Source organism: Phragmites australis, chromosome 9, assembly GCF_958298935.1.
Source record: "Phragmites australis chromosome 9, lpPhrAust1.1, whole genome shotgun sequence".
NCBI classification, from domain to species: domain Eukaryota; kingdom Viridiplantae; phylum Streptophyta; class Magnoliopsida; order Poales; family Poaceae; genus Phragmites; species Phragmites australis.
The window spans coordinates 366,896-393,627 of NC_084929.1; the positions used below are offsets into that span (position 1 = coordinate 366,896).

The 26,732-nt window shown below is 53.1% G+C and overlaps 1 protein-coding gene and 1 pseudogene across 2 annotated transcripts; both read right to left on the reverse strand.

The window, feature by feature from the left end:
• Positions 1–820: 820 nt before the first annotated feature.
• Positions 821–22,235, reverse strand: LOC133928238 (uncharacterized; annotated as a pseudogene).
• Positions 22,236–22,632: 397 nt separating this feature from the next.
• Positions 22,633–26,271, reverse strand: LOC133928239 (uncharacterized). Of its 2 annotated transcripts, none has more exons than XM_062374471.1 (13): positions 26,104–26,271; positions 25,425–25,498; positions 25,248–25,325; positions 25,080–25,155; positions 24,585–24,655; positions 24,292–24,393; positions 24,023–24,112; positions 23,859–23,933; positions 23,738–23,770; positions 23,574–23,654; positions 23,400–23,447; positions 23,205–23,318; positions 22,633–23,115 (listed from the first exon to the last, which is right to left on the reverse strand). In XM_062374471.1, exons 1-13 carry the CDS (start codon positions 26,138–26,140, stop codon positions 22,930–22,932), a joined length of 1,065 nt encoding a protein of 354 aa, XP_062230455.1. In that variant the 5' UTR covers positions 26,141–26,271; the 3' UTR covers positions 22,633–22,929. The 2 variants fall into 2 exon arrangements, with proteins under 2 accessions (XP_062230455.1, XP_062230454.1); XM_062374470.1 differs by having other exon boundaries at positions 23,394–23,447; positions 26,104–26,270.
• Between the last annotated feature and the right edge of the window lie 461 nt (positions 26,272–26,732).

Here is a 26,732-nt window from a genome sequence, read left to right on the forward strand (position 1 = left end):
CTAAACAGGATGCTGGAGACGAGAGTGAATAGCAAAATTGAATAATCTATTCAAGTTTTATAGGTTTTTATTAGATAAGAGGGGAGTAAGAGAAGAAATGGCGTAAGAGCCAACTCATATTTTATATTTTATATGGTACAAGAGAAGATATTTCAATCTCCTCAAAGCAACACAAGATCAATCTCTTTCTTTCATCACATTTTGCCAAATCAGATCATCTTCATCATCAAGAAAAAAATATTCCCTGAAGCTATAGAAACCAAATCAAGCCACGCATATCCTGAGCTATGAAACAAAAGAGTAAAATACATTAACGGTCCCTGAACTTGTCCAAAGTTATCACCAGGTTCCCGAAGTATGAAATGTAGTTTCCCCTCTAAACATGCTAAATATACCACTGTGCTAAATATACCACCGAGATCCGAAACTTCTTCAATACGCCCTTCGACTGCTGATTGATTGTATCATACCCTCTCATCCCTATTAAAGCCCTTTGGTCTTGTTTGGGGAAGAAAGCTTCAGTGGTCTTGTCTTGTCAGCTTTCCTTTGCTACGCGTTGCTATTCTTTAGACCAAACATGCCCGTTGAATTCAAAGCTGTCTCGATATGAATTCTTTTAGAGGGGGTTTGATACTTGCGAATTATCGCCCCTGCAGTGCATCCATCAATATTCTACACTATTCATGAATAGTGAAAACTTACTGCTCGTGCAGCCCCAGATACGAACCAACAAAATTTGTCAGTTTCGGTCCTTTCCCTCCCCACAAAAACAAATGATGTCGGATTCCTGGTCGTCCAACTTGAGTTCCTCATCATCATCTCGTCAAATTGGGACTAAATTTATAAAATTCCTGCCCATCCAATCGGAGTTCCTCCTAAATTCATCGTCTCACTACAGTACAACTTGAGTTCCTCCTCAATTCATCGTCTCATTGTGTTGGATTTGGCTTGTCCGTCCCATGGAACTTCCTCCCGGCTTAGACAGCGTCCCTGTTGTTTCATGACGAAGGGGGGAAAAGATTAAAGAGCAGAACAACAAACCGTAGCGCAGCATGGCCATGGCCATGGTAATGAAAGCCATGTTCTTTAGACAGGAAATGATTCTACCTGAACGCGCTGACAAGCTCTTTGTTCTCCGGTTCAAGTTGCGCATCCTCATAGAACGCATTTGCGGCTTCATCAAACCTCTGCCAGGGTCACCACAACAAGTGCATATCTCACATCATTTATATGTCATCGTCTAAAGATAAACAGAAGGGGGATGAATTCCCAATAAAATCACATCTATGAATTTCACAAACCTGTAACAGGCGCAAGGCCGCGCCTTCCCTGTAGCAAGCTTGCGCCCAGTCTGGCCTCAGTGCTTTACAGGCTCTCGCATCCTCCAGGGCACGCTCAGCTTGCCCTGCCCGCAGCCAGCAAAGGCTTCTGCTTGAAAGCACTGTAGCATCATTTGGATCCAACTCCGTAGCCTGAAATGCATTTCCATGTCAATGTTATTCTCTTACAGATTACTACCTGCTAAACTTATGGCACTTAGCAAAGGCAGGCTGACTTGGGATGGCACTCAGCACTCAGATCTCAGGTAAACTTAGAACTCTCATTCAAGAGTTGATTTTGTTTTGCTCTACACTGTAGCTATCAACAACAACAAAGCCTTTTGTCCCAATCAACACTGTAGCTACCAATGTGGAAAAATTCGTTCATTCTTAGTTACCTGTGTATAAGCATCTACCGCTACAAGGTAGTCTTATCTTTGGAAGGCATCATCACCTCTCGATTTGGCTTCCAAGGATCTCTTTTTTGAGTCGGATGACACCTGCACGATATGTTAAGTACTGTCAGAATTCAATTGTTAACATTAATAGTTAGATCAAGTCTACCATTATTTAGACACATATATGATGTCGGAGAGTGAACTCCTGTCGCAGGGATCCCGAGAGACCCCTCTTTAGAGATTCGGCCGGGGGGATGATCCTAGAAAAGCTTGTACGGGAAAAAAGCGGGAACGGAAGTAAATGCGCTGGCTTGCGGGTACACCGGGTTTTTGAACAGGTTCGGGCCGCGCGGGGGCGTAACACCCTACTCCTGTATGAGTGTTATATCTATCCTTGAAGGGGATCCTTCAAGGATATATCTGGTTCTCCAAGGAGAGCTGTTTACAAAGAGCTGGAGGCTCTTATGTTCTAGCTAGCTGGTCTCTTGATCGTCTTGCGATCGGGGGCTGTTGTTTTCTTGTTCTTCGAATGACTCTCCTCTCCCCTTTCTTTTCTCTTTTTTTGTTCGGTGTCCTCCATCCTTTCCTTTTATAGATGCGCCGACCTCGACATATCCTGAATGGGAAAGAGGGGACGCGAATGCCCAGGTGCCACGGAGAAAGGCGTAATCATTTCATTTTGGCGAAGTGACAGGGGCGGTGGAGGAAGGCGGCGTGTATTCGACCACCAGCCGCTGCGGAAGCTTCGGGGTGCTCTGAAAAGGGCCCACCGGACAGCCTCAGAGGTGCCCGGTGCGCCCACCCTGTCTTGTTCTCCTGCCAGGGCAGGGTGGCAGGCCGAGCGCTTCGATTCTGGCGACGTTATCCCGAGGCGCGCAGGCGAAAACGGGACGGGACCCGTGCATTTAATGGACCCACGCCCCCCTGCCATTGCATGGCAGGGTCTGACACTGGGGCGTGGGCAGCCGAGAATGTCAGGATGTCAGAATGTCAGGCCACGCGCGCCTATTAAATGCGGCATCGGGCCCTTGACTGGATGACACCCTGACGACGGGGCCCTTCGAGTCTTTGAACGAGCTTGCGCGAACCTTCGGGGGACCGAGTCCTCGGGGGCTGCCACGTGCAGCCCCGAGCACTCTCTCCCGAGCACTTCAGCGGGACCTTCGGGGCACCGAGTCCTCGGGGGCTGCCACGTGCAGCCCCGAGCACTCTCTCCCGAGCACTTCAGCGGGACCTTCGGGGCACCGAGTCTTCGGGGGCTGCCACGTGCAGCCCCGAGCACTCTCTCCCGAGCACTTCAGCGGGACCTTCGGGGCACCGAGTCCTCGGGGGCTGCCACGTGCAGCCCCGAGCACTCTCTCCCGAGCACTTCAGCGGGACCTTCGGGGCACCGAGTCCTCGGGGGCTGCCACGTGCAGCCCCGAGCACTCTCTCCCGAGCACTTCAGCGGGACCTTCGGGGCACCGAGTCCTCGGGGGCTGCCACGTGCAGCCCCGAGCACTCTCTCCCGAGCACTTCAGCGGGACCTTCGGGGCACCGAGTCCTCGGGGGCTGCCACGTGCAGCCCCGAGCACTCTGTTTCTACCTATCTTGCAGGGTGGTGATATGTGGTGGACGGCCGGTCTGGCCTCGGGACTTAGGGACCCCTGGTTCTAAATACACCGACAGTAGCCCCCGGGCCCGCTGGCAGTCGATGGGACGGAGACTGCGAATGGGCCCTTCGTCGCGACCGAGGCCAAGGCTGGCCGGACGCCATGTGGCAAGCTTTCGAGAGGTGGTCCCTGCGGATTTTAGACATCAAGTATGCCCCAACGGGAAAATGAGTGGACGCGTGTCCACTCAACTTCCGAAGGGCACGATAATCATACGGGCGGCCCGCGCGGTCGCCGCGCAGATCGAGGAAAAATACGCCTGGCAACCGCTGACATCGCGCGATCGGCGGGAGATTCGCCTGACAGTTGCGTCGACCGAGGCGACGTTTCGCCGAGCGAACCGTCCGGGGCGGCAGTTTTTGAATTTTGAGATATAAAAGGGGGAATGGATCGGTCCGTTCCCCTTTTTCACGCTCTTTCGCACCCGTGCTCCTGCTTCCTTTGCGCTTCGAAGCCCCTAGGAAATTCCCAGGCGACCGGAGCGTTCTTCCTTCTCTCTCTCTTCACCACCAAAAAACGCCTTCCACTCCGCTGAGATGACGAGGGTTGGAGGAGGACGCCGGGATAGGACTCCGGACAGCATCTTGCCGGAATCACGCCTGAGGAATGAGGAGGCGGCGGATAAAATCAAGAAGCTGCTGGTGCCGGAAGGTCAGGAGGGTGCTGTGGTGGTGAGGCCGGCGACTCTGACGCCGACGACGACCGTTCCTGGACGAATCGTCCTCTTCACCTCCTTCGTGGCGGCGGGGCTAGTGCCGCCGTTCTCCGCCTTCTTCCTGCAAGTGCTGGAGACGTACGGCATCCAAATGGCGCACTTAAGCCCCAATTCCGTCGTGGCGTTGGCGGTCTTCGCACATCTCTGCGAAATGTTCGTGGGGGTGATGCCGTCGGCGACGCTGCTTCGCCACTTCTTCGTCCTTCGGCCGGTGGGGAAGAAGAGGGGGCACTCCACGGCGGACGTCGCGGGGTGCTGCAACCTTCGGCTCCGGGAAGGCCTGGGGGACCATTATATTCCCCAGGTGGTGCGCAGCAAATGGGAGGAATGGCGACGGGACTGGTTCTTCGTCGACATCGACCCCCACGAGCGGCTCGAACTGCCAGAGAAGGCGGCGGAACCTCGGCGATCGACGTGGGAGGCGCCGCCGCCAGAAGATGCGAGGCTAAAGCCGGTGCTGGAGCGCATCTTGGAGCTGCGCGAGTCCGGGCTGACCTCTGTCATGGTGGTCGTGGACTTCCTGCGTCGACGACTGGCGCCCTTGCGGGAGCGGGCCCGACCAAGCTGGTTCTATACCGGGCCGGAGGACATCACTAGGACCCAGATCGGCGCGAGTTGGGATCTGGGGCAGGCGGAGCTGCGAGGGATGACCCGAGTGATCACCGGGTCGGAGGACATGAGCCGGGCGGAGCTCCCGTGGCCGGAGATGGCGCTCTGCGCCCATCCCGACCGGGTGGCTATCATGAGGCGGCTGCCGGAGTTTGACGCCCAAGGGCCCGTGGACCGGCCAAGAAGCCGGAGTCCCGAGGCCTCTGAGCTCCCCGGGCTGGAAGAACTCCTGGGTGAGGAGGTTGTTGGCAGCTCGGCGCAGGCTGGCGACGGGGCCGCCACAAGCAGTAGCCGCCGCGCCAGAGAAGAGGGCGCCCCTGAAGCTGCTGAAGAGTTGACGCCGGGAGACCGGGGAAAACGACCCCGGGCCTTGATCCTGCTGCCGGAGTCTCCGCCGTCGCCGACGGCAGCGGCGGCGTTTCCGGTGCTGGAGCCGCGCCTGGTGCGGATGGGGCCCGCGCCGACGCCTGCGACCTGCGCGGCGGAGACCGAGACTCGTGCGGCGGCACCCGAGGCCCGCGCGGTGGCCCAGCCGAGCCCTCAGCGGAAGAGGCGGCGGGAGGGGTCCGGACCGACGGCACCGGACCCGGACATTAGGCTCCCAGCGGCCAAATGGCGGTATCGGTGAGTCATTTTTCTTGCTTTTCCATGGGTCCTTTCGGCCCGAACTAAGTTTTGACAACTTTTACTTGTCTCCCGTAGGCCGGCCGCAGGCGTTGCGGCGACGGAGAGGGAGCAGGCGCCAAGGCCAGAGCCGAACCTGCCCGCTGCGCCAGCGGAGGCCAGTGTAGGAACGGCGGAGGCGCCAATCGACGTGGAGGCGCCAATCGACGTGGCGGCCATAGGGAGAGAGGCGGTGGCGGCAACTACCGGAAGGGCGCCGGCGGAGCCTACCCCGGGCGCGGAGAGCCCGGGGCGGAGAACGGTGGAGGCGGATGCCTCGCCGGGGCCGGTGGGCAAGGCGGCTGATGCGGGAACGCAGCTGCCGTCCGAGGCCTTGGCTCCGGAGGAGCCTACCCCGGGCAGGCAGAGCCCGGGGCGGATGGCGGCACAGGGCCCTGTGGAGAGCTCGGCCCCCCTGGAGGCATCCGGCGGAGAAGCCTGGTACCCACCGGCGCTCGCAGTGCCTGGCCGGCCTGCCGATCCCCTCTTGGCCGCCATTGAAGGCGTCCGAGCCGCAGTCGGGCAGTTGGGCGCGGCGGTGGAGGCCAAGGAGGGGGAGCTCGAGGCCGAGCACGCCCGCCTGGTACTGGAGAAGGCGCAGCTGGCGGGCGCCCGAGAGGAGGCCCGTGCGGCAGCCGCGCGGGAGCAGAAGCTCCTGGAGGACATCCGTGCGGAAGCCGCGCGGGAACGAGAAGGCCTGAGGACCGCGCGGGCAGAGGCCGCGCGGGAACGAGAAGACGCCGCCCGCCTGGCTGAGGCGTCGAGGCAGCAGGCGGCCGAGGCCCTTGCCAGGATGGGGCAGGCGCAGGTGAGGGAGGCGGCAGTCACGGCCCGGGAACGGCTTGCAGAGGAGCGGCAGGCCGAGCTGGCCCGCCGAGAGGGCGCGGTCGAGACGACGCGCGCCGACCTCCAGCGCTGGGAAGACGACCTCCAGAAGATCAGAGGAGAAGTCAAGCGCTGGGAAGAGGACGTCTCCATCCGGGAAGTGGATAACGAGCTATTAGCGTCTGATCTCGGAGCCCGGGAGGATTCGGTGGTCCAGCAGGAGGAGGTGCTGGCCCGGCGGGAGAATGAGCTGAGTCGCCGGGAAGGCGAACTGAATCGCCGAGAGGGCGAGCTGAGTCGCCGGGAGGGCGAAGCCGCTGCCGCGGCGGCCACCGCGGCTACCAGGGCGGAAGAGAATGCGAAACACGAGGCGGAACTGACCGCCCGTGAACAAGCCCTGTCCGAGGTGGTGGCTAAGGCGAAGCAGGATGCCGTCCCCGCCGCAGCTGGCGGTTCTTCCGGTCCGGCCGAGGACCAGGGACTCGAGGCACAGCTGCGGGCTGCCAGGGAGAAGCTCGAGGCAGCCTTTGTTTCGCGGGTCAACCTCGTGCAGATGCTGGAGGATATACTCCGGCGGATGCGACGGGCCATGGAGAAAGGTGGTCTTGGGCGGCTTGTCGGCGACACGAAGGGCGACGGCCCCGCACGACAAGTGTTGGAGCTGCAGCAGGTCTGCGAGCGCCTCGAGACCCTGCCCTGGGCAGTTCAGGAACTTGCCGCCCGGGAGGGACGTGGCTTGGCCCAAGCCGTGGCCGAGCATGTCCTGGCCTGCTACCGAAGCAGGGACCCGGACTTCCCATTGGAGCCGGCGCGGGAGGGAGTGGTCGAGGCTGAGGAGGAGGTCGCCCGAGCAGCGGTTAGGAGTACCGCCTCTGCGGTGGCGGCCGGCTTCAGGCGAGAGGTGCCGCCACCGCCAGCCCCCGGGGACGACTCAGAGGACTCAGCCGACGCCTCTGCCGCTGACTAGGCCTTCGGCGCCCTTTTTTCTTTTGTTGTAGATGCAGGAGTGAATATTAGGAGTGAACCCTTAGAAAAATGCTTTGTCTATGTCTTGTGAATATAATGGCAGCTTTTCCTTGGGCTCGCAACTCCAATTTCTCTGTATGCTTGATGTTTCCTCTGGCGCTCCGCCTGGAAGTCCCGAGGAGTACTCAGTCGGGCCGCTCCCGACCTTCCCATCCCCGAGAAATGAAGTTGTTCTGGTTGCTGGCGTTGGCGCAGCCAGCCTTCAAGCTCTCGCGAGTCCGTACTGCCTAGTTTAAGAAACAAAGACACAGACTCCGTTGCTCGGGAGATGGAACGGCCCTGCCCGGAACACGCCGTGCCCAGCGGACACCTTTTCACTTTGCGACCACTCAGCCGGTAGAAGGGAGACGCGTGTGAGCGAGAATGTGACCAAGAGTCCTCGCGGTCCGGTGGTGCCCGGGCTCAAAAAAGGGCCGGACCGAGCACTGACAGCCTGCCCCCAAGGCCTGAGCTCCGGACTACTCGAGCAGCTCGAGTGATAGGATTACCCAGGGCACCTGAGGACCCGGTAGTGCTCGGGGTCCTTAAGAGCGGACCGAACACCACGACCACCACGAAGGGCTTCGGTCAGACGTTACCGCACGCACGGTACTCCTTTCTACGAACCGCTCTGTCGTTCTGGAAAAAAGCCGACACGTGGCAGGGTTTTTGCGTGCCAGGAGACCACCTCACCGAGCAGATTAAAGCGCAAGAGCCCCCGAGAAGGACTCGGGAACATAAATTCACTGAAAACAGACTTGTCTGGTCATAACCACTCACCGGACAGCCGTCGGCCTTCCGGCCAGCCGATCCAGAAGGGGTTGATTCCGAGCTCGGGGGCCCGGGGACTTGATTCTTTCAACGGAGCGCACGAGCGCTCGGAGGCATACGAGGCTCCTAGGGTCGGGTGATCTCGACCACCCAAGCCTAGGCGGTAGGACCACCCGAAGACCCTTGGGGCCGACCAGAGACCGGGGCATTGAAGCCCTTGCGGCCGAACTGCTTGTGATTGCCGACCTGTGACTTGAAAGAGAGAATATAGAATTTCTTTGTCTGGTGCGCTCTGTTAGTGCGGTACTTGCCATAGACTGCTCTCGTTTTTTCGACCCGAGACCTCTCGAATACCCGAACCGGCAGACAAGGGTGGACAGAGGCATAACCTAGAGGTCCTATGGTTCGGTGGCGCCCGGGTATGACAGGCCAGACCGAGCACCGACAGCCCGCTCCGGGGGCCTGAGCTCCGGCCTACTCGAGTAGCTCGAGTGATGGGATTACCCAAAGCGCCCCGAAACTCGGTTAGTGCCCGGGAGCCCGTTACGACACCGAATACCACAGCCTACCATGTCGGACGTAAGTCAGCGGCGACTGCTCGTATGTATACCGATTGGGATTTTTTTATCAACGGGAAAAAATGAGAGAGCGAACTTTTTCTCGCACAACCGAGCACCTCACCAGACAGATTAAACATAGGGGATCCAGAGGAATAATTTGCCATAGTGATTGCTTATTAAAATACTGAATGTACGATATTTACAAGGTTGGGTGACAGCGATTTACCATACGGGGCGAAGCCTCCAGACTGCTCGGGCGGGGAGAAGCCCCCGGCCTTATCAACCTGAACCGCGAGCTTGACCGTCTACGGGTAGAAGCGTCGAAGATGCTCGATGTTCCACGGATTCGGGAGTGGCTGCCCTTCCTCCGTCGCCAACCTGAAAGAACCTGCCCGGGGGACTGCAATTACGGTGAAAGGACCTTCCCACACAGGGGACAACTTATTCATTCCTTCGCGCGACTGGATGCGCCGGAGAACTAGGTCCCCCACCTCGAGAGACCGGGCCCGGACGTGACGCAGATGATAACGGCGCAGACTCTGCTGGTACCGAGCCGCCCGGACAGCAGAACGCCGCCGGCGCTCTTCCAGGTAGTCTACGTCGTCGCGCCTTTGATGCTCCTGCTCGCCCTCAGAGTATGCGTGCACTCGAGGGGAGCCTAGAGTAAGCTCGGAGGGGAGGACCGCCTCGGCGCCGTAGACGAGGAAGAAAGGAGTTTCCCCGGTAGCGCGGCTTGGCGTAGTCCGGTTGGCCCATAGCACGGCTGGCAGCTCATCCACCCATCCCTTCCCGTGCTTAGCGAGCACGTCATAGGTCCGGGTCTTGAGGCCCTTTAGTATCTCTGCGTTGGCACGCTCGACCTGCCCGTTACTCCGAGGATGAGCGACGGAAGCGAAGCAAAGTTTGATGCCAAGATCCTCGCAATAGTCCCCGAACAAGGCACTAGTGAACTGGGTGTCGTTGTCGGTGATGATCCGATTGGGGACACCAAAACGGCTAGTGATACCGCGGACAAACTGGAGCGCCGTGCTTTTGGTTATCTTGATGACTGGGACTGCCTCCGGCCACTTGGTGAATTTGTCGATAGCGACATATAGGTATGCATAGCCCCCGACTGCTCGGGGGAATGGACCCAAAATGTCCAAACCCCAGACCGCGAAAGGCCATGACAGGGGAATGGTATGGAGAGCCTGAGCGGGCTGGTGAATCTGCTTTGCATGGAACTGGCATGCCCTGCAGCGCCGAACCAGCTCGGAAGCATCCTGGAGAGCTGTGGGCCAGTAGAAACCTTGCCGGAAGGCTTTCCCGACCAGCGCGCGGAACGATGAATGGCCACCGCACTCGCCCTCGTGGATCTCAGCGAGAAGATCGCCGCCTTCTGCCCGAGAGATGCATTTTAGGAGGACACCTCCTGCGCTACGTCGGTAGAGATCCCCGTCTACTATGGCATAGCGTTTGGACTGCCGAGCAACCCTTTCGGCAGTCGCCTCATCCTCGGGTAGGAACCTTTCTTTCAAGTACCCTCGGATGTCAGACATCCACGAGGCATCTTGAGAACATTCGGTGAGCACAGCGCACTCGCCGGACGGCGGCGCCCTGACGGGGTTTCCCACTGAGGGCACCGCCGGGGTCCCCTGAATTGAGTTCGAGGTTTCCCCTTCATCCTGTTCGGCAGGCAGGACGGAAGGCCGTGCGAGTCTTTCTTCAAAGACTCCGGCAGGGACGTGCGCACGTGATGAGGCCAGGCGAGAGAGCTCGTCGGCCGGAGCGTTGTCGCGGCGAGGGATATGCCGTAATTCGAGGCCATCGAAGCGTTTCTCGAGCTTCCTGACTGCGGCCACGTACGCCGCCATTTGAGGATCCGTGCACTGGTACTCCTTGGAGACCTGGTTGACGACCAGCTGGGAGTCCCCCTTGACCAGGAGGCGACGAATCCCGAGCCCCACCGCAGCCCGGAGGCCGGCGATGAGACCTTCATACTCCGCCATGTTGTTGGATGCGCGGAAATGCAACTGTACGACGTACCGGAGCTCTTCACCCGTTGGGGAGGTGAGAACCACTCCGGCCCCTGCGCCTTTCAGCGAGAGGGAGCCGTCGAAGTGCATGACCCAGTACCCGGGCGCGTCGCGCCCGGGATAGGCAGAAAACTCTTCTGGGTCGACGCAGGGGACGGGCGTCCACTCTGCCAAGAAGTCGGAGAGCGCCTGGCTTTTAATTGCCTGGCGACTAACGAAGTGTAGATCGAACTCCGCCAGCTCTACTGCCCATTTGACAACGCGCCCGGTGCCCTCCCGGTTTCGGAGAATGGGTCCCAGTGGATAAGTGGTAACCACTGAGATTTTGTGCGCCTGGAAGTAGTGGCGCAGCTTCCGGGAGGCGATGAGCACGGCATAGAGTAGCTTCTGAGCCTGAGGATACCTTGTCTTGGCTTCCCGGAGGACCTCGCTGACGAAGTACACCGGTCGCTGTGCCCGACGGGCCCGGACGGTGGCCCCACCCGGGGGGCTGCTACAGCTCCCAGGGTCGGCGGTATGGTCGGGGTTGACCGGGCATTCGAGCTCGATTCCTTGGCTAGGAAGAGCAGTGTGCTCGGGCTCGACCCCTCGCTCCGGGGGAGCCACGAGGACAGGTGAGTGATCGGGGGCCTCTGGGAGCTGGGACCCAGCACCCGGCCCTGAACACTCGTCTCGCTCCACCACCAATACTACGCTCACAACCTGAGGAGTGGCCGAAACGTAAAGCAGCAGGGGCTCACCTTGAGAAGGAGCCACCAAAACGGGTGGCGAGGTAAGGTATTTCTTTAAGTCGCGGAAGGCCTGCTCGGCCTCCGGCGTCCAGTCGAAACGACCGGATTTCTTCAGAAGCTTGAAGAGGGGGAGCCCCCGCTCCCCGAGCTTAGAGATGAAGCGCCCGAGGGCGGCCATGCAGCCGGCGAGGCGCTGGACCTCCTTGAGTCGAACCGGGGGTCGCATTTGCTCGATGGCCCGGATCTTCTCCGGATTGACCTCGATTCCTCGGCCAGAGACCAAGAAACCAAGGAGCTTGCCCGCCGGGACCCCGAAGACACATTTCTCCGGGTTGAGCTTGAGGCGGGTAGAGCGGAGACTGTTGAAAGTCTCGGCAAGGTCCTCGAGCAGGGTGGCGCGGTCTCGGGTTTTGACCACGAGATCGTCGATGTAAGCCTCGACGTTGCGGCCAACCTGCGAGTTAAGTGTGATACGAATGGCGCGCTGGAAGGATGATCCAGCGTTGCGCAGGCCGAAAGGCATTGACATGTAGCAATAAGTCCCCACCGGGGTAGTAAAAGCAGTTTTTTCCTCGTCCCCTACGGCCATGCGAATCTGGTGATACCCAGAATTTGCATCTAGGAAGCATAAAAGATCACATCCCGCAGTTGAATCTATGATTTGATCAATGCGAGGTAAGGGGAAAGGATCTTTAGGACAAGCCTTGTTAAGGTCGGTGTAGTCCACGCACATGCGAAGCTTGCCGTTGGCCTTCGGGACGATGATTGGATTTGCTAGCCAGTCGGGGTGGAGAACTTCTCGGATAAATCCGGCGTCGAGGAGCTTGCGGACTTGCTCGCGGATAAACTCCTGGCGTTCTGGCGCCTGCCGCCGGACCTTCTGCTTCACTGGGCGGGCGTCCGGACGCACGGCCAAGTGATGCTCGATCACCTCCCTAGGGATCCCGGGCATATCGGACGGTTGCCAGGCAAACACGTCTACGTTAGCCCGGAGGAAGGCGATGAGCGCGCTTTCCTATTTGCTGCCCAGGTCGCTGCCGATACGGACAACCTGGGTAGCGTCTTCGCCCACCTTGACCTCCTTCGTTGGAACAGTCGTGTCGGCGGCGGGTCGGGGTCTGGATGAAGAGGGTCCCGGGCCCCCTGAAGAGCCATCAGCCTCGGCTTGCGCTGAGACTAGGGCCATGTAGGTTTGTTCGGCGCAGGAGACAGCGCCACCGGAGTCAGCGATCACGGAGATAGAGCCTGCGGGGCCGGGCATCTTAACCGTAAGGTATGCATAATGCACGGCCATCATGAATTTGGCGAGCGCCGGACGCCCGAGGATGGCGTTGTAGGGGAGAGGGAGCTCCGCGACATCGAAGAGGACGCACTCCGTACGAAAGTTGTCCCGGCTCCCGAACGTGACAGGCAACTCAACCTGCCCGAGGGGCAGGGAGTGCCCGGGCGTTACTCCACAGAAGGGGAGCGACGGCTTTAGGCGTCGGGAAGGTACTTGCAGCTTCTCAAAAACCTCTTTGGAAAGGAGGTTGAGGCCGGCACCACCGTCGATCAGCACTCTGCCGACTTTGACATTGCAGACAGTGGGAGATACGACCAGAGGTAGCCGCCCCACAGCTGCAGTACTGACGGGGTGGTCGGCCATGCTGAACGTGATCGGAGCATCCGACCACATCAGGGGTCTTGCGGCCTCCTCGCTCGGGGTTGCCGAGCATACTTCGCGCCGCATGACCTTGATGCCACGGCGCGAGCAGGGTGTGTAGGCGCCTCCGTCGATGAAGGCAACCGCATGCTCTGGCTCCTGGAAACCGAGCTCGGCATTGTTGGGAATGACCTCGGTATTGCCTCCCCCGCGAGACTCGTCGCGCTCCCTCTGGCGCTGCTCCACGAGTCCCTTGACCGTACGACACTCTGTGAGGTCGTGCCATCTGGTCAGGTGTATGGGACACCATTTACCTGGCTCGGGCCCCGTGGGAGCGGGGACCCTCGCGGGAATAGGAGCCCGGCCAGGGGCCGGGGCTCTTGCTGGAGCTGACGCCCTAGCCGGCGCTGGGGCCCTCGCGGGCGCAGAGGCCCGAGAAGGAGCCCGAGCGGGGGCCCTGACGGGGCGCCGATCGGCATCCGGCCGACGCTCTTGCCGGCGATCGGGCTCTTGTGGCTCCCCGTGAGCGGGGATTTGGGCTAGCTCAACGGGAGCAGCCTCGCGCTTCCTCCTCTTTTTCTTTTCCCGCTTATCAGAGCGGGAAGAACTTGGTCGATCGGAAGCGGGGCGAGGAGCATGCCATGCCCTGGCCTCCGCAGCTTTGGCGCACTTATCGGCCAGTGCGAAAAGTTCCGCAGGGGTCTCGATCTCGTGCGTACCTAGCTTCTCGAGCATCCGCTCATCACGTACGCCCTGCCGAAAAGCAACAATAACAGCATGGGGGGCCACTCGCGGAATAGTGTTGCGAACCTGGCTGAAACGCTGTATGAATCGACGCAGCGTCTCCCCTTCCTGCTGTTGGACGGCGTGGAGGTCGCACTCCAGCCCGGGACGTGCGAACGTACCCTGAAAGTTGGCCACAAATTGGTGGCACAAGTCGTCCCAGGAGCTGATAGATCCCGGGGGTAAGTTCATAAGCCAGGAGCGGGCGGAACCCCTCAAGGCAACATGAAAATAATTTACCATCACCTTTTCGCTGCCTCCGGCCGCTTGGACGGCCGTCGTGTAGATCTGGAGGAACTCGACGGGGTCGATGGACCCGTCGTACTTCTCCGGCAGCTCGGGGCGGAACTTGGAAGGCCACCTCACCCGACGGAGCTCGGTGGTGAAGGCACGGCAACCGGTGCCGTACCCCGCAGCACGAGCGGGGGTTCTTGGTGGAGAGGAACGGCGAGCCGGGGATCCCCGGTGGTCGTGGACCGGGAGAGAGGAAGCTTGGTCCTCTGCCCCAACCCCCTGCCGGGTCTCCCGCTGGCGCTCGAGAGTGACCCGGGCATCCTCGTGGCCCCTTCGCTCGTCGAGACGCAAACGGAGGTCCCGGGCCTCGGATACGTCCTGGGGGATGGCGCTCCGCCTGGAGGCCCCTCCGCCCGTGCGGGTGTTGCCCGCTGAGGAGCCGACTCTGGCGGCACCGCGCTGAAAAGTGGCGCGAGGGCTCTCGACCTGCACCTGGCGACGAGCGGTGCCGACCAAAGCGGCGATATCTTGCATCCACCGGCCTTCCGGAGTGTTTGGCGTGGCCCGAATGGGAGGGTGCCTGAGGAGGGCTTGCGCTGCAAGCAAGGCGCTCCCTGGGCTGGCCTCACTAAAAGCTAGCCTGCGCCGGGGCGGCGCTCGACGTGATCCAGAGGCGGACCTAGCGGCCGGGGCCCCGACCATCTGCTGGGGGTCGGAGAGCACGCCGGCAGCGGCGGCGCTGATGGGCCCAGCGCCCTGATCCCCTTGGGCGGGAAAAACCTCTTGGTCGTGGGGCGGCGTTCCGTTACTGGAAGTGGAGCCGGAACGCTGGAGACGGTGCCCACCGGCCATCTTTTCCTGTGGAGAAAAAAGGGAAACAAACAATCTAGGGATATTCCCCCCTACCTGGCGCGCCAGCTGTCGGAGAGTGAACTCCTGTCGCAGGGATCCCGAGAGACCCCTCTTTAGAGATTCGGCCGGGGGGATGATCCTAGAAAAGCTTGTACGGGAAAAAAGCGGGAACGGAAGTAAATGCGCTGGCTTGCGGGTACACCGGGTTTTTGAACAGGTTCGGGCCGCGCGGGGGCGTAACACCCTACTCCTGTATGAGTGTTATATCTATCCTTGAAGGGGATCCTTCAAGGATATATCTGGTTCTCCAAGGAGAGCTGTTTACAAAGAGCTGGAGGCTCTTATGTTCTAGCTAGCTGGTCTCTTGATCGTCTTGCGATCGGGGGCTGTTGTTTTCTTGTTCTTCGACTGACTCTCCTCTCCCCTTTCTTTTCTCTTTTTTTGTTCGGTGTCCTCCATCCTTTCCTTTTATAGATGCGCCGACCTCGACATATCCTGAATGGGAAAGAGGGGACGCGAATGCCCAGGTGCCACGGAGAAAGGCGTAATCATTTCATTTTGGCGAAGTGACAGGGGCGGTGGAGGAAGGCGGCGTGTATTCGACCACCAGCCGCTGCGGAAGCTTCGGGGTGCTCTGAAAAGGGCCCACCGGACAGCCTCAGAGGTGCCCGGTGCGCCCACCCTGTCTTGTTCTCCTGCCAGGGCAGGGTGGCAGGCCGAGCGCTTCGATTCTGGCGACGTTATCCCGAGGCGCGCAGGCGAAAACGGGACGGGACCCGTGCATTTAATGGACCCACGCCCCCCTGCCATTGCATGGCAGGGTCTGACACTGGGGCGTGGGCAGCCGAGAATGTCAGGATGTCAGAATGTCAGGCCACGCGCGCCTATTAAATGCGGCATCGGGCCCTTGACTGGATGACACCCTGACGACGGGGCCCTTCGAGTCTTTGAACGAGCTTGCGCGCTCCCGAGCACTCTGTTTCTACCTATCTTGCAGGGTGGTGATATGTGGTGGACGGCCGGTCTGGCCTCGGGACTTAGGGACCCCTGGTTCTAAATACACCGACATATGACTTGACTATTATTTAAGATAACAGAAGTCTTGACTCTTCACCAAAAGTATATATGAGCATGACATACCTCAACAGGTTGTGCCCTGGCTGACTTCAGAGATGTAGCTTCCTTTACTTGGGGCTGCAAAATTTATTCAACGGTTAGGAGAGGCAGCGAATCTGTAATGTAAGAGGTTTGAGGAACCTATGAGGACACAGAATAGTTGAAATAGGCGATTCAAGTGGCACCTTTTCCTCAACCTCTTTAGACAATGTGTATTCTATAATTCCATCGACGTTCCAATTTGAAACACCTGGAATCGGGGATGTTAATGGTAAAAGAAGTTCCACAACTTCACGGTTATTTCCCAAAGCAGCAACCTGTATTGGCTTTAGTCCATCCTGAGCAAGGAAATGATATGGCAATCAAATGTTTGCTTCACTTGGCTGTATGACAAAGTAATAATGAGCCATGTACTATTTAACGGCGTGTCAATGTACAGCACAGAGCTGCATAGACGTCCAAAACAAAGATTAACTTTCAGCACACCAGGTTTGGGTACAAAAGCCAGAGAAAGGCTGTTGCTCAACCCAGATAAACAAATGCAATCCAAAGTTACAATGTTAACACACTTTGTAATATGAACATAGAAGAAATTATGGCACAACTGCACCAGCAAGTTATATGCGGTGTTAGCTGACATGGTGTGGATACAAAGAGCCAAAGGCTGACGGCATCTTATGGATCTTTAAAACCAGTCAATGCATAGCGTGAACCTCGATATTAGCATTTCAGTATAACACTATTTGTCTAATTAACAGTTTAACATGAAATATGCAACTTACATCATCACAGGTATTTGGGTCACCTCCAGCTTTAAGTAAGCATTTGATTACTTCTATATTTCCACTGTCTGCAGCAATATGTAATGCCGTTGCTCCACCAGCCCTAATATTTGGGTCTGCGCCTGCCTACATTGCAGATTATTAAGTTAGTTTCTGAGGTAGAAAGCATAGTTGATACCAGGTGTATTAGTAACTAAGTACATAGAACAATATTGTGTACTATATCAGATAAATAATAGAAACAGCTTAGTCAACTAAGTGAAGAGAAGAAACATTTCAGCTCTTTTCCTTAAGACTTTTGTATACCGGTAAACAAGTATTATGGTTTGCAACACAGCAATATAAGCAAGAATAAAAAGAAGGGGCATAAGAAATGTGTTTAGTTTTATCCATGTGTATGTTTGTCCAAATTCTAGTGGCCCGAGGCCTGAGCCACAACATGAAACAAAAAAACATAGTATGGGAGAAGTACAGGTATTGTACTCATTAAATTGGACCGTGTACCTGGATTAGAACCTCCAAGCATGGGAGGGAACCTGCAGCAACAGCAGACAACAATGGTGTGATACCATCATCGGTTTCAGTATTTGGCTGCAAAAATAAGATTTAGCAGACGAATTAGCCCAAGTACAAACGTAAAAAAAAAAAAAACTAACTAACTTCAGGTCATACACAGCGAATCAGAAAAAACAATTCTTGGGCTTCCAGAAGATTGGAGACTGCCAAAGGGTCTTCTGCTGCAAAAATTGCTTTTAAAAGAATTGGTCACCTTGGGCTGTTGGCACATCTGGATCCAGAGAAATATATGTATCATCTTTGATATAGTTCCTCCAAACAAGTTTTGATGGAATCATCGAAGATGTCCTTATTGGCAGGCATGGATTTGGTAAAGGAAAGAGCTTCAAAGAAGTTTTTGCCCCATATAATGGCATGGCTACAAAATAATTAGCTGGCCATCTTTGACTTAATACTAGGAATAAGTCCATTTTACTTCCTCGAACTATCACGTTTGTCCGGATAATTCCTGAACTTTTAAACCATCCATTTTACTCCCCGAACTATCAATACTGTTCATTTTACCCTCCGAAGTGGTTTTCTCGATGTTTTTGATGACATGGTGGCGGTTCCACCACGTGACAGTCCTAGTCAGCGTGTCCAGTCACCATGCTGACATCAGCGTTGCGCAGTAATTCGATTTTTCTTTAGAAAACAATTCATGAAATAGATTATTCCCAAAAATAGGTTTTATGTTTAGAAAAAAAATCCAAAAAATATAAAATGATTTAGATAAATGTTTAAATCCAGAAAAATAGTTTTCGTCGTTTTTAGTCGTAGTTTCGCGTCATTTCTAGCCGTTTAAAATTCGTTTAGCCGTACTTTTGTGCATATTTGAGCACATTTTTCTTACATTTGGGCACATTTACCACATTTTGGTCCTATTTGGGCACATTTTGATCACATTTGGCCATATTTTTGCACATTATGGTCATATTTGGATACATTTTTAGCACATTTAGACATATTTTGGTCATATTTTGGCACATTTGGTCACATTTTGAGCACATATGGTCATATTTTGAACATATGTGCCCAAAATGTGCTCAAAATATGTCCAAAATATACCCAAAATGTGCCCAAATTTAGCAAAAATGTACCAAAAATGTGCTCAAAATGTGTTTAAAATAGGCAAAAATGTGCCCAAAATGTACCCAAATGTGACCAAAATATGACTAAAATGTGTCAAAATGTGGCTAAAATGTATCAAAATGTGGCCAAATGTGCCCCAAATGTGGCTAAAATATGGCCAAATATGTCTGTCGGTGTATTAGGAACTAGGGGTCCCTGAGTCCAGAGAACAGGCCGGCCGTCCGTCACGTGTCACCATCCCGCGAGGTCCCCCTGAAGGATGAGGAAAATCTAAGTTCCGGGAGAAGGTGCTCGGGGCCACAGCCTCTGGTTCCCGAGCACCCTAGTTCCCCGATGATCCGCAGAGTCCAAGTACCGGGAAGAAAGTGCTCGGGGAGGTGCCCGCTCGCCCCCGAGTACCATAGTCCCCCGATGGACCGAACAGCCAAGTGCCCGGGAGAGAGTGCTCGGGGCTGCACGTGGCAGCCCCCGAGCACTCGGTTCCCCGAAGGTTCTACAGAAGGGCTCGGGAGAGAGTGCTCGGGGCTGCACGTGGCAGCCCCCGAGCACTCGGTTCCCCAAAGGTTCTGCAGAAGTGCTCGGGAGAGAGTGCTCGGGGCTGCACGTGGCAGCCCCCGAGCACCCGGTTCCTCGAAGGTTCGCGCAAGATCACCCGACGCCCCGACGACCCGGAAGGACCCGTCGGCGAGGTGTCAACCAGTCAAAGGTCCGAAGCCGCATTTAATGGACATGCGCGGCCTGACATCCTGACATTCCTAACTGCCCACGCCGCGGTGTCAATCCCTGCCATGCTTTGGCAGAGGGGCGTGGGTCCATTAACTGCACGGGTCCCGTCCCGTATCATCCGGGGTATCTCGGGATAACGTTGCCAGGATCAAAGCGTTTCGCCTGCCACCCTGCCCTGGTAGAAGAACAAGACAGGGTGGGCGCGCCGGGTGCCTCTGTGGCCGCCCGGTGGGCCCTCTCAACAGCGCCAGGACGTCCACAGTGACGGGTGATCGGATGCGCGCTACGTTTTTCCACCGCCCCTGTCGCTTCGTCCGGAGGGAATGATGACGCCTTTCTCCGTGGCGTCTTGGAACTTGCGCCCCCTCTTTCCCATTTGGGGTAAGTCGTGGTCGGCGAGCGTATAAAAGGAAAAGGATAAAGAATCGGATCAGCAAGGCAGAAGCACGACAGAGATACACGAGAGAACATACGAAGATAGATCGAGCTATCTCTCCAAAAAGGAAGCAATCTCCCCAAAAACATCCGAAGAACACCACAAGCAAGCTCGAGTAGAGCTAGAGCAAGGGAGCCTCAAGCTCTCTGTTAGACAACACACCCTTGTAACCAGATACATCCTTGAAGGATTCCCTTCGAGGAAGGATATTGCATCCACACAGGAGTAGGGTATTACGCCCCCGTGCGGCCCGAACCTGTCTAAACTCCGGTGCATTTATTTCTCTTTGCACTAGGTCGATCATCCCCCACCACCGGCCGTTGCATTTTATTTCCACTTCCATTTATTTCTCCGACGAACTCGTTCAGGATCATCCCCCCGGCCGAATCTTTAAAAAGGGGTCTCTCGGGATCCCTGCGACAGGAGTTCATCCTCCGACAATGTCAAATGTGCCAAAATGTGTTAAAAAATGTGCCCAAAATGTGTCCAGAAAGTACGGCTAAACTAATTTTAAACGGCTAGAAACGACGCGAAAGCTACGGCTAAAAAACGAAAACTATTTTTCTGGAATTAAACCTATTTTTTTATAATTAAAACTAATTTTATATACAACAAAACATATTAAAAGCATTTATTTTTATCAAAGAAAATATTTTTAAAGTTTATCAGAATTAATCTATATTTTCTAAAACTATTTTCCAAATTAAAACATTTATTCTAACATTTTTGGAATAATTTTTACACTAGAAAAACATTAAATAATATTTACAGAAATAAAAACAGAGCTAAAAACATATTAAAACATTTATCTAAATCATTTTATATTTTTTGGATTTTTTTTTCTAAACATAAAACCTATTTTTCGGAATAACCTATTTTCTTGAATTATTTTTCTAAAAAATCGAATTACTACGGAACGCTAATATCAGGACTGCCACGTGGCGAAACCGCCAACATGTCATCAAAACTACCAAACAAATCACTCTAAAAGGTAAAATGAACGGTATTGATAGTTCGGAGGAGTAAAATAGACGATTTAAAAATTCATAGAATTATCCGAACAAATATGATACTTTGAGGGAGTAAAATGAACTTATCCCTTTATACTATAGTCGCTTGATATCTGTTGGTCTCATAGACCTTTGTACTTTTGTCTCTGGTCTTGTAGACCTTGAACTCTATTTTATATCTATATTAGCATATTCAGTAGGGATTTTCCCTATTGTTTTCCTAAAAAAGAAATTATCGCTACATGTTTTTGTAGTTCATTGGTTTAAATCAAGGAGAAAGGGTTGCGATCATAATGAAAGATAGCGGAGATAAATACTGAGACCAAATGACAGCATCAGAACAATTGCAAGCTTAGTCAAGCTTATGTTTGATGTTAAATTTACGACAACCTAATCAAGAGATTTTCAAAGAATAACCGAAAACTCTGATTAATATTGTGGTGGGACCAAAAAAAAAAAAACCAGTAAGGAGAAAGAGAATGTATGGATGAGCTACCTTAGCATTGTGTTCAAGCAGAACTTTGACCGCATCTTGCTGTGCATGACCAGCAGCCCATACGAGGGGAGAACCGGCGTCGCTTTCTGATTCGACGTCGACTTCCTTGGAGACAAGAAGCTTCATCAGCTCTATGTTTCCTGCTCAATTTAAACGAAACGTTACATTTTTTTCACACATTTATTTGTTGTCATACATATGATTTGGTGACTGATCGCTATCGCAAGAAATGTTGCATGGAGCACCCATGGTACCCATTTGCAGCATGATGTAGTGCTGTGGCTCCAAGACTAGTGGCCACTGAAGGATCGGCTCCATGGTCAAGAAGATACTGTGCAGTGTCCAGATGGCCTTGCCGTGTAGCATGGATGAGTGGAGTTTCACCTGGTGAGGAACGAGAATAACGAACGATTAGCAGGTAGGTAGGTAGGTAGGAAGCGGGTACAGATGCCCATGTAACCAATAAATACGAAAGCATACAATTTGAGCACACACTGTTACTACGTATATGTATTGGGGACTGTGAAATGCAAAGCATATGCTGGTTGGTACCGTCATCGTCCTTTGGGTCGATGAGGAAGGCGCAGACGTCGGTGCGGCCCTCGCAGGCAGCGAAGTGGAGCGCGGTGCGTTTGTTGGCGTCCTTGACGGCTGAGGCCACGGCGGCGGCGCCCTTGCCCTCCTCGTCGAGCGCCGCGACGAGCTCTGCAGGTAGGTTCCGTTGAGACTGGAATCGGATAGGAACAGAAGATGGCACGGCACGGCACGTACTCTTGAGGGAATCGAGGTCTCCGGCGCGCGCGGCTTCCAGGAAAGCTTGCACCTTGCTCCGAGCTACCGAGCCAGGCAGTCAAATCGAATCCAATCAAACTCAACCAAACTAAACTGAGAGGGAGAGAGAGAAAGAGGGATTGGATTGGATTGGATTGGAACCTGAGAGGGCATCGAGATGCGGAGGAAGAGGGGGGAGGGTTCTTCTATAAGCTTCTCTTCTCTGGAGGCGGCGCGGCGGCGGAGAAAGACTCTAGTCTAGTGGCGAGACGAGGGGAAGAAGATGAAGTCGGACTCTCTCATCTCATCAACCATGGCAAATAATGTAATGGCCTAACTTGTGCAGAATTCAGCTTGTGGGCATCTCAAAAAAGAAAAAAAGGAATTCAGCTTGTGGGGTAAGCTGGTGAAAGAGTTTCCTGTGAAGAAGCTATTGTACAAGCTTCAGGACCAAAATAATACTCCTCCTGGTTACAAATAGTCCATGTTTTAGAGGAGGTCCTGTCAAAGTCTCAATATCAATAGATTCTAAAAAATTTGATTTGGAAACGGAAACATCATATGTGTAGACTTCAGGTTAATATTGAAAAATGCTTCACAATATCATTAAAGATTTTGGATTTTATAAATATATCTTAATAAAAAATAATGGTAAAAAAATACGCATTAAAGACCATATCTTATCTAAAATGTAAGTATTTACGACCGGCCGATCCTAACTCTCAGCACCAAAGGCGAAGCTCTCGTCTTTGGCGCTCAGAGAAGATAACCCATTGAACATGATCATGACGATAAGAAAAGTGCCCCCTACTGGATGCTGACTCACAATCCACTATCTGTATCTCAGCTGCTAAAAAGGTTGAGGAAAACCCCCTTTGGCATCAATGAAACTCCCGTTTCGTTTCTTGTTTCAACATGTACATCGACGAGGGTGAGTGAGGTATGGTCACCAACGCCCAGCCATGAAAACACTGAATCCGCTAGATACAGAGACACTAGTTTTTCTACAAAATTTGGGGGGGGGGGGGGGGGGGCAAAAGGGACTCACCCGTCCCGTATTGCTATGACTCACTTCTACCACAACCTAACTACAAGAAGAAGAAGAAGCCGCCCCGTTTGGGACCCTCATGGCACTAGCAGTACCACCATCACCTTAACTTAAAGCACCTCGTCAACTGGCAGAAGCCCTAAGAAAACCAAGCCCAGGTAGCCTCAGTCCACCAAATAGGCTCGAGCTCGAGCTCGGGTTACGCAGCGTGCTCGTGCTAGCTCCGGTCGAGGACGAGGCTCCAGGTGATGGTGGCTCAGATGATCCTTCCCTTGTCCAAGATGTCCCGCTGACAACACCCTGGGGCTCCTGCAAATGTCAAGCGCAGCTGATTAAAAATCACAGCAAGCAGCACAAACAAGTATATCAGCCAAATGAAGACTCAAACCAAAGCAAACCTGCAATGCCTCTGCTCTAGGCGATTCAGCAGATGTCTCTGCTCTAGGCGGTTCAGCTACAGGTGGGATTGGTTCCAGAGCTAGACGAGGAGAAGAACGAGGCAAGCAAGTAGCCTGTGAAACATAGTTAACAAATGAGTATTCAAAGTTCAAACTATGGCACAGCTGGAAAAGGTCTGACTCTTTTACCCTCACAATTCGCTCTGAAGAAGATCCGATAGCTGCAGGAATGGATGATGAGACCTGAAATTCAAAACACCTATTCAGGATGAGTATCTAAGGTGGAATACACAACAGTTCAGGAGGGAATGGTCACAACTCATACAAGAAACATTCCATAAAGAAAAACTCATAGGCTATGCGACTTGCCTGACGAACATTGGCATTCTGGCCATGTTTCATTTTCTCACTGAACTCACACAACTGATGTATTCCCTGTACCGTTTGATCCTGACAGGATTCAAGTAGATAACATTAGGGACATGTAGGATCTGACGAGGGGAAAAAGTAGTGGTACCACCACTTCTCCTTACCTGAGCGCATTCAAGACACCCCAGCTTTGACTCCTGAGATATGTACATGAGTGCATCAGTGCATGATAATAATATTCAATAAATAATAAGGTGGAAATGTGTTTCAGTACAAGGTGCCTACCAGACTTTGAACTACTAAATTAACCGATTGTAAGTCCTCCTGGAAAGCGCTTAGATCCCCATGGATGACTGTGACCTACGAGTCAATTAGTTTTGTATCAGTCTCACTTCAATATGCATCAAAACCAGAAAAAGGAAGATGGTATGTGGCAGCAAGGTGCCAACCTCATCCCTTGTGCCTTCAATAATCTCCTGGGTTTCATCTAAGGTAATATCCACACGATCAATCCTCCCAGCTAGATGTTTCCTTGTAACCTGAGCAGAAAATCAGAAATCGATGTATATGTTGTGGTTGAAACACAAAAAAAAACAAATTCGAAAATATAACACAATTCTGGGGTCATGGCCCATAACGCAGTTCAGGTGAAGCATTAGTGAATATGAAAGTAAGTACAAACTTTTTTTTGGCAAGGAAAAGTTAAGTAAAAGCTTACAATAACACTATCTGAAACTTGATCCAATTGGCTGCCAACTACGTTGCAAGCATCAGATAGACCACGCTTTGTCACAAACATCATGTCGGATAGTTTCCAGCCCTGCAAATTAATGCACAAACTTTAAATACTAGCTACAGCAATCAAACAATATAGGATTCTAACAATAAGCGGTTATATCCATGATCTTAGAATGACATAATAAACATTAGCAGAAACTACAATAATCTAAGATGGTATATTTGTCCTCCATGACCTGCACTCTTTCATCAGCTAAAAGAGTCAAATTTTACCTTCCACTTTATGTATGCATAGCCAATAATCCCAGCAACAACAACTGCTGTTATAGTGTATGCACCAGATCCTACAAAAGAAGGTAGGAATAAGATGCTAATTATTCAAGGACTTTGATCAGAATTGTATAGGATATAGAAAAATGTAGGTTATTGGCCGTGTATGTTCACAGGTATATCAACATGCAAAATAAACCCTCATATCTGAGTAGACTGAGACATAAAAAAAACTACAGGGAAAATATAGAGCTATACGAGCACATGAATACTTCTCAAGATGGGTCAGCACTGCCAAATGTAGCTCTCATATAATGCATGCTTGCTTTGGATCCAATATACAAATGTCACGCACCATTAACTTGAGTTTGTGAAAGCTCTATTTTACGCTCCTGTTGTGATTTCGTGGTTATGACACTCTATTCCACTCATAAGCCATAACTAGTACACAGTACCCACAGTTCATATCTTTGATAGAAACCATAAGCAAGCGCTGACCTGATGTAGCAGCATTTGTCACAACTGTAACTGGTCTTGAGGCCAGGTACTGTAGCTCCTCTCTGAGATAGTTGACCTGAAATATTGAAGAGCCCTGCCCTTTAAGCATCATGTCACACGTAGGATTCTTCATCCTGTGAACTAGACAGAAATAATATATCGACAAACCTGAGTTATCAACTGAGCAGTATGTGGATCGCTGCCAGCCTTTGCGTCCCCGCCTTCTTTCCCAAGTTTTTTCCCAAACTAAGAGAAGCAAACAAATGCGAAGGTGAAAACACTATGTCTTGGCGTAAATATGAATGCTTGTGTGCTGAGCTGAGAGTTCAGGCATGAAGATAATACCTTGGCAACACCAGAGGCTACATCACGGACACTAGGAATTTTGCCATCACTGGTAAGAACTGATCCAACAATGCCTGCCAAAAAAAAAGTTGCTGACAGTTACTACACTTGCCCGGAACTGCAATTTTGCTGTAAAGGTTGCAAGTCCATGGTGCATAGATAAGAGTAACAGAAGAGTAGTGGCCTTGGTAAAAGTTCCTTCCTATATAGTATCTAGGAGAAGTAGATCCATTGTCTAAATCCAACCAGAAGAGTACAGTAGTCCTTTTGGTTTCTACAACTAGAGCATGTGGAAGCAGCCGAGCAATTAGTTGACGTTGCTATTCTTTGTAGATTAAGCTTGCTACTAGCATCGCCTCTAGCCCTATGCTCCTCGTGATCAGCAATCCAGACAAGAAGCTTGAGAGGTGGGGGGGGGGGGGGGGGCAGCAGGAACTAGGAATAGAGAGCAGCTAGCGAACTAAATCCTGCTCATGTGCCAGGGCAATCTAGAACAAACTGGACCTGGCCAAACATCGATCGAAGATGGAACCGCCCGAACTGAATAAACCATAGGAACTAACCAAACTCTGTATTCCCTCCATGAGCAGCTACAAACCCAAGTCGGCTCGCTCGAGAATTAATCGCCCCGCGAAGAGAGAAGCAGATGGGATTTTGAGGGGAGTGGAGGGGGGCCGACCGGAACCGACGAGGATGGCGACGTTGCCGAGCACCATGGCGGCGAGGAGAAGGGAAGCGACCACGGGAACTCGATGCGGCGGCGGCGGCGGCGGCGGCGGCGAGATCACCTCTGCCTCCCTCGCCTTGGTATGCTTTCTTTTTCGGAGAGCGAGACCGATTTATTTATAAATAGGAGTATTTATTTATAATTGAGTCCGATTCCAGTCCGCAATAGATCGAAATACTCTGACTTCAAATCGCGGATGAACAGTAAAGAGTATTGTAACCGAAAATACTGTAGTACCCGTGCTGTAGCAGCAGATTTGATTAGTTAGTTTCAAATCTAACGGTTCACGTCAATTTGAAAGACTTCACCGGTGAAGTCAGAGATCATATTTCATCTGCCTTGAGTTACTTTTAGATACAAGCTGTAACACCCCAGGGTCTTACAGACGCTTGGAATGCTACTTAACTACGCTTCAAACATGCCAAACTATATATATATATATATATATAAATTTCAGTAACATCTCTTTTGAAACAAGAGGCAACACGAAAGCAACAATAGATAGAGGTATATATTATGAAATAACATCACACTAACATTTAACAATATCTTAGTAAAAGAGAAGAACAAGAACTTAATCA

Coding starts and splice junctions, on each gene's coding strand:
- LOC133928239 (XM_062374470.1), bottom strand. CDS start 26,140: ATGGTGCTCGGCAACGTCGCCATCCTCGTCGGTTCCG. Junction 23,448..23,573: donor AGAATGCCAATGTTCGTCAG/GCAAGTCGCATA, acceptor TTTGAATTTCAG/GTCTCATCATCCATTCCTGC. Junction 23,319..23,393: donor CTTCAGAGCGAATTGTGAGG/GTAAAAGAGTCA, acceptor TATGTTTCACAG/GCTACTTGCTTGCCTCGTTC.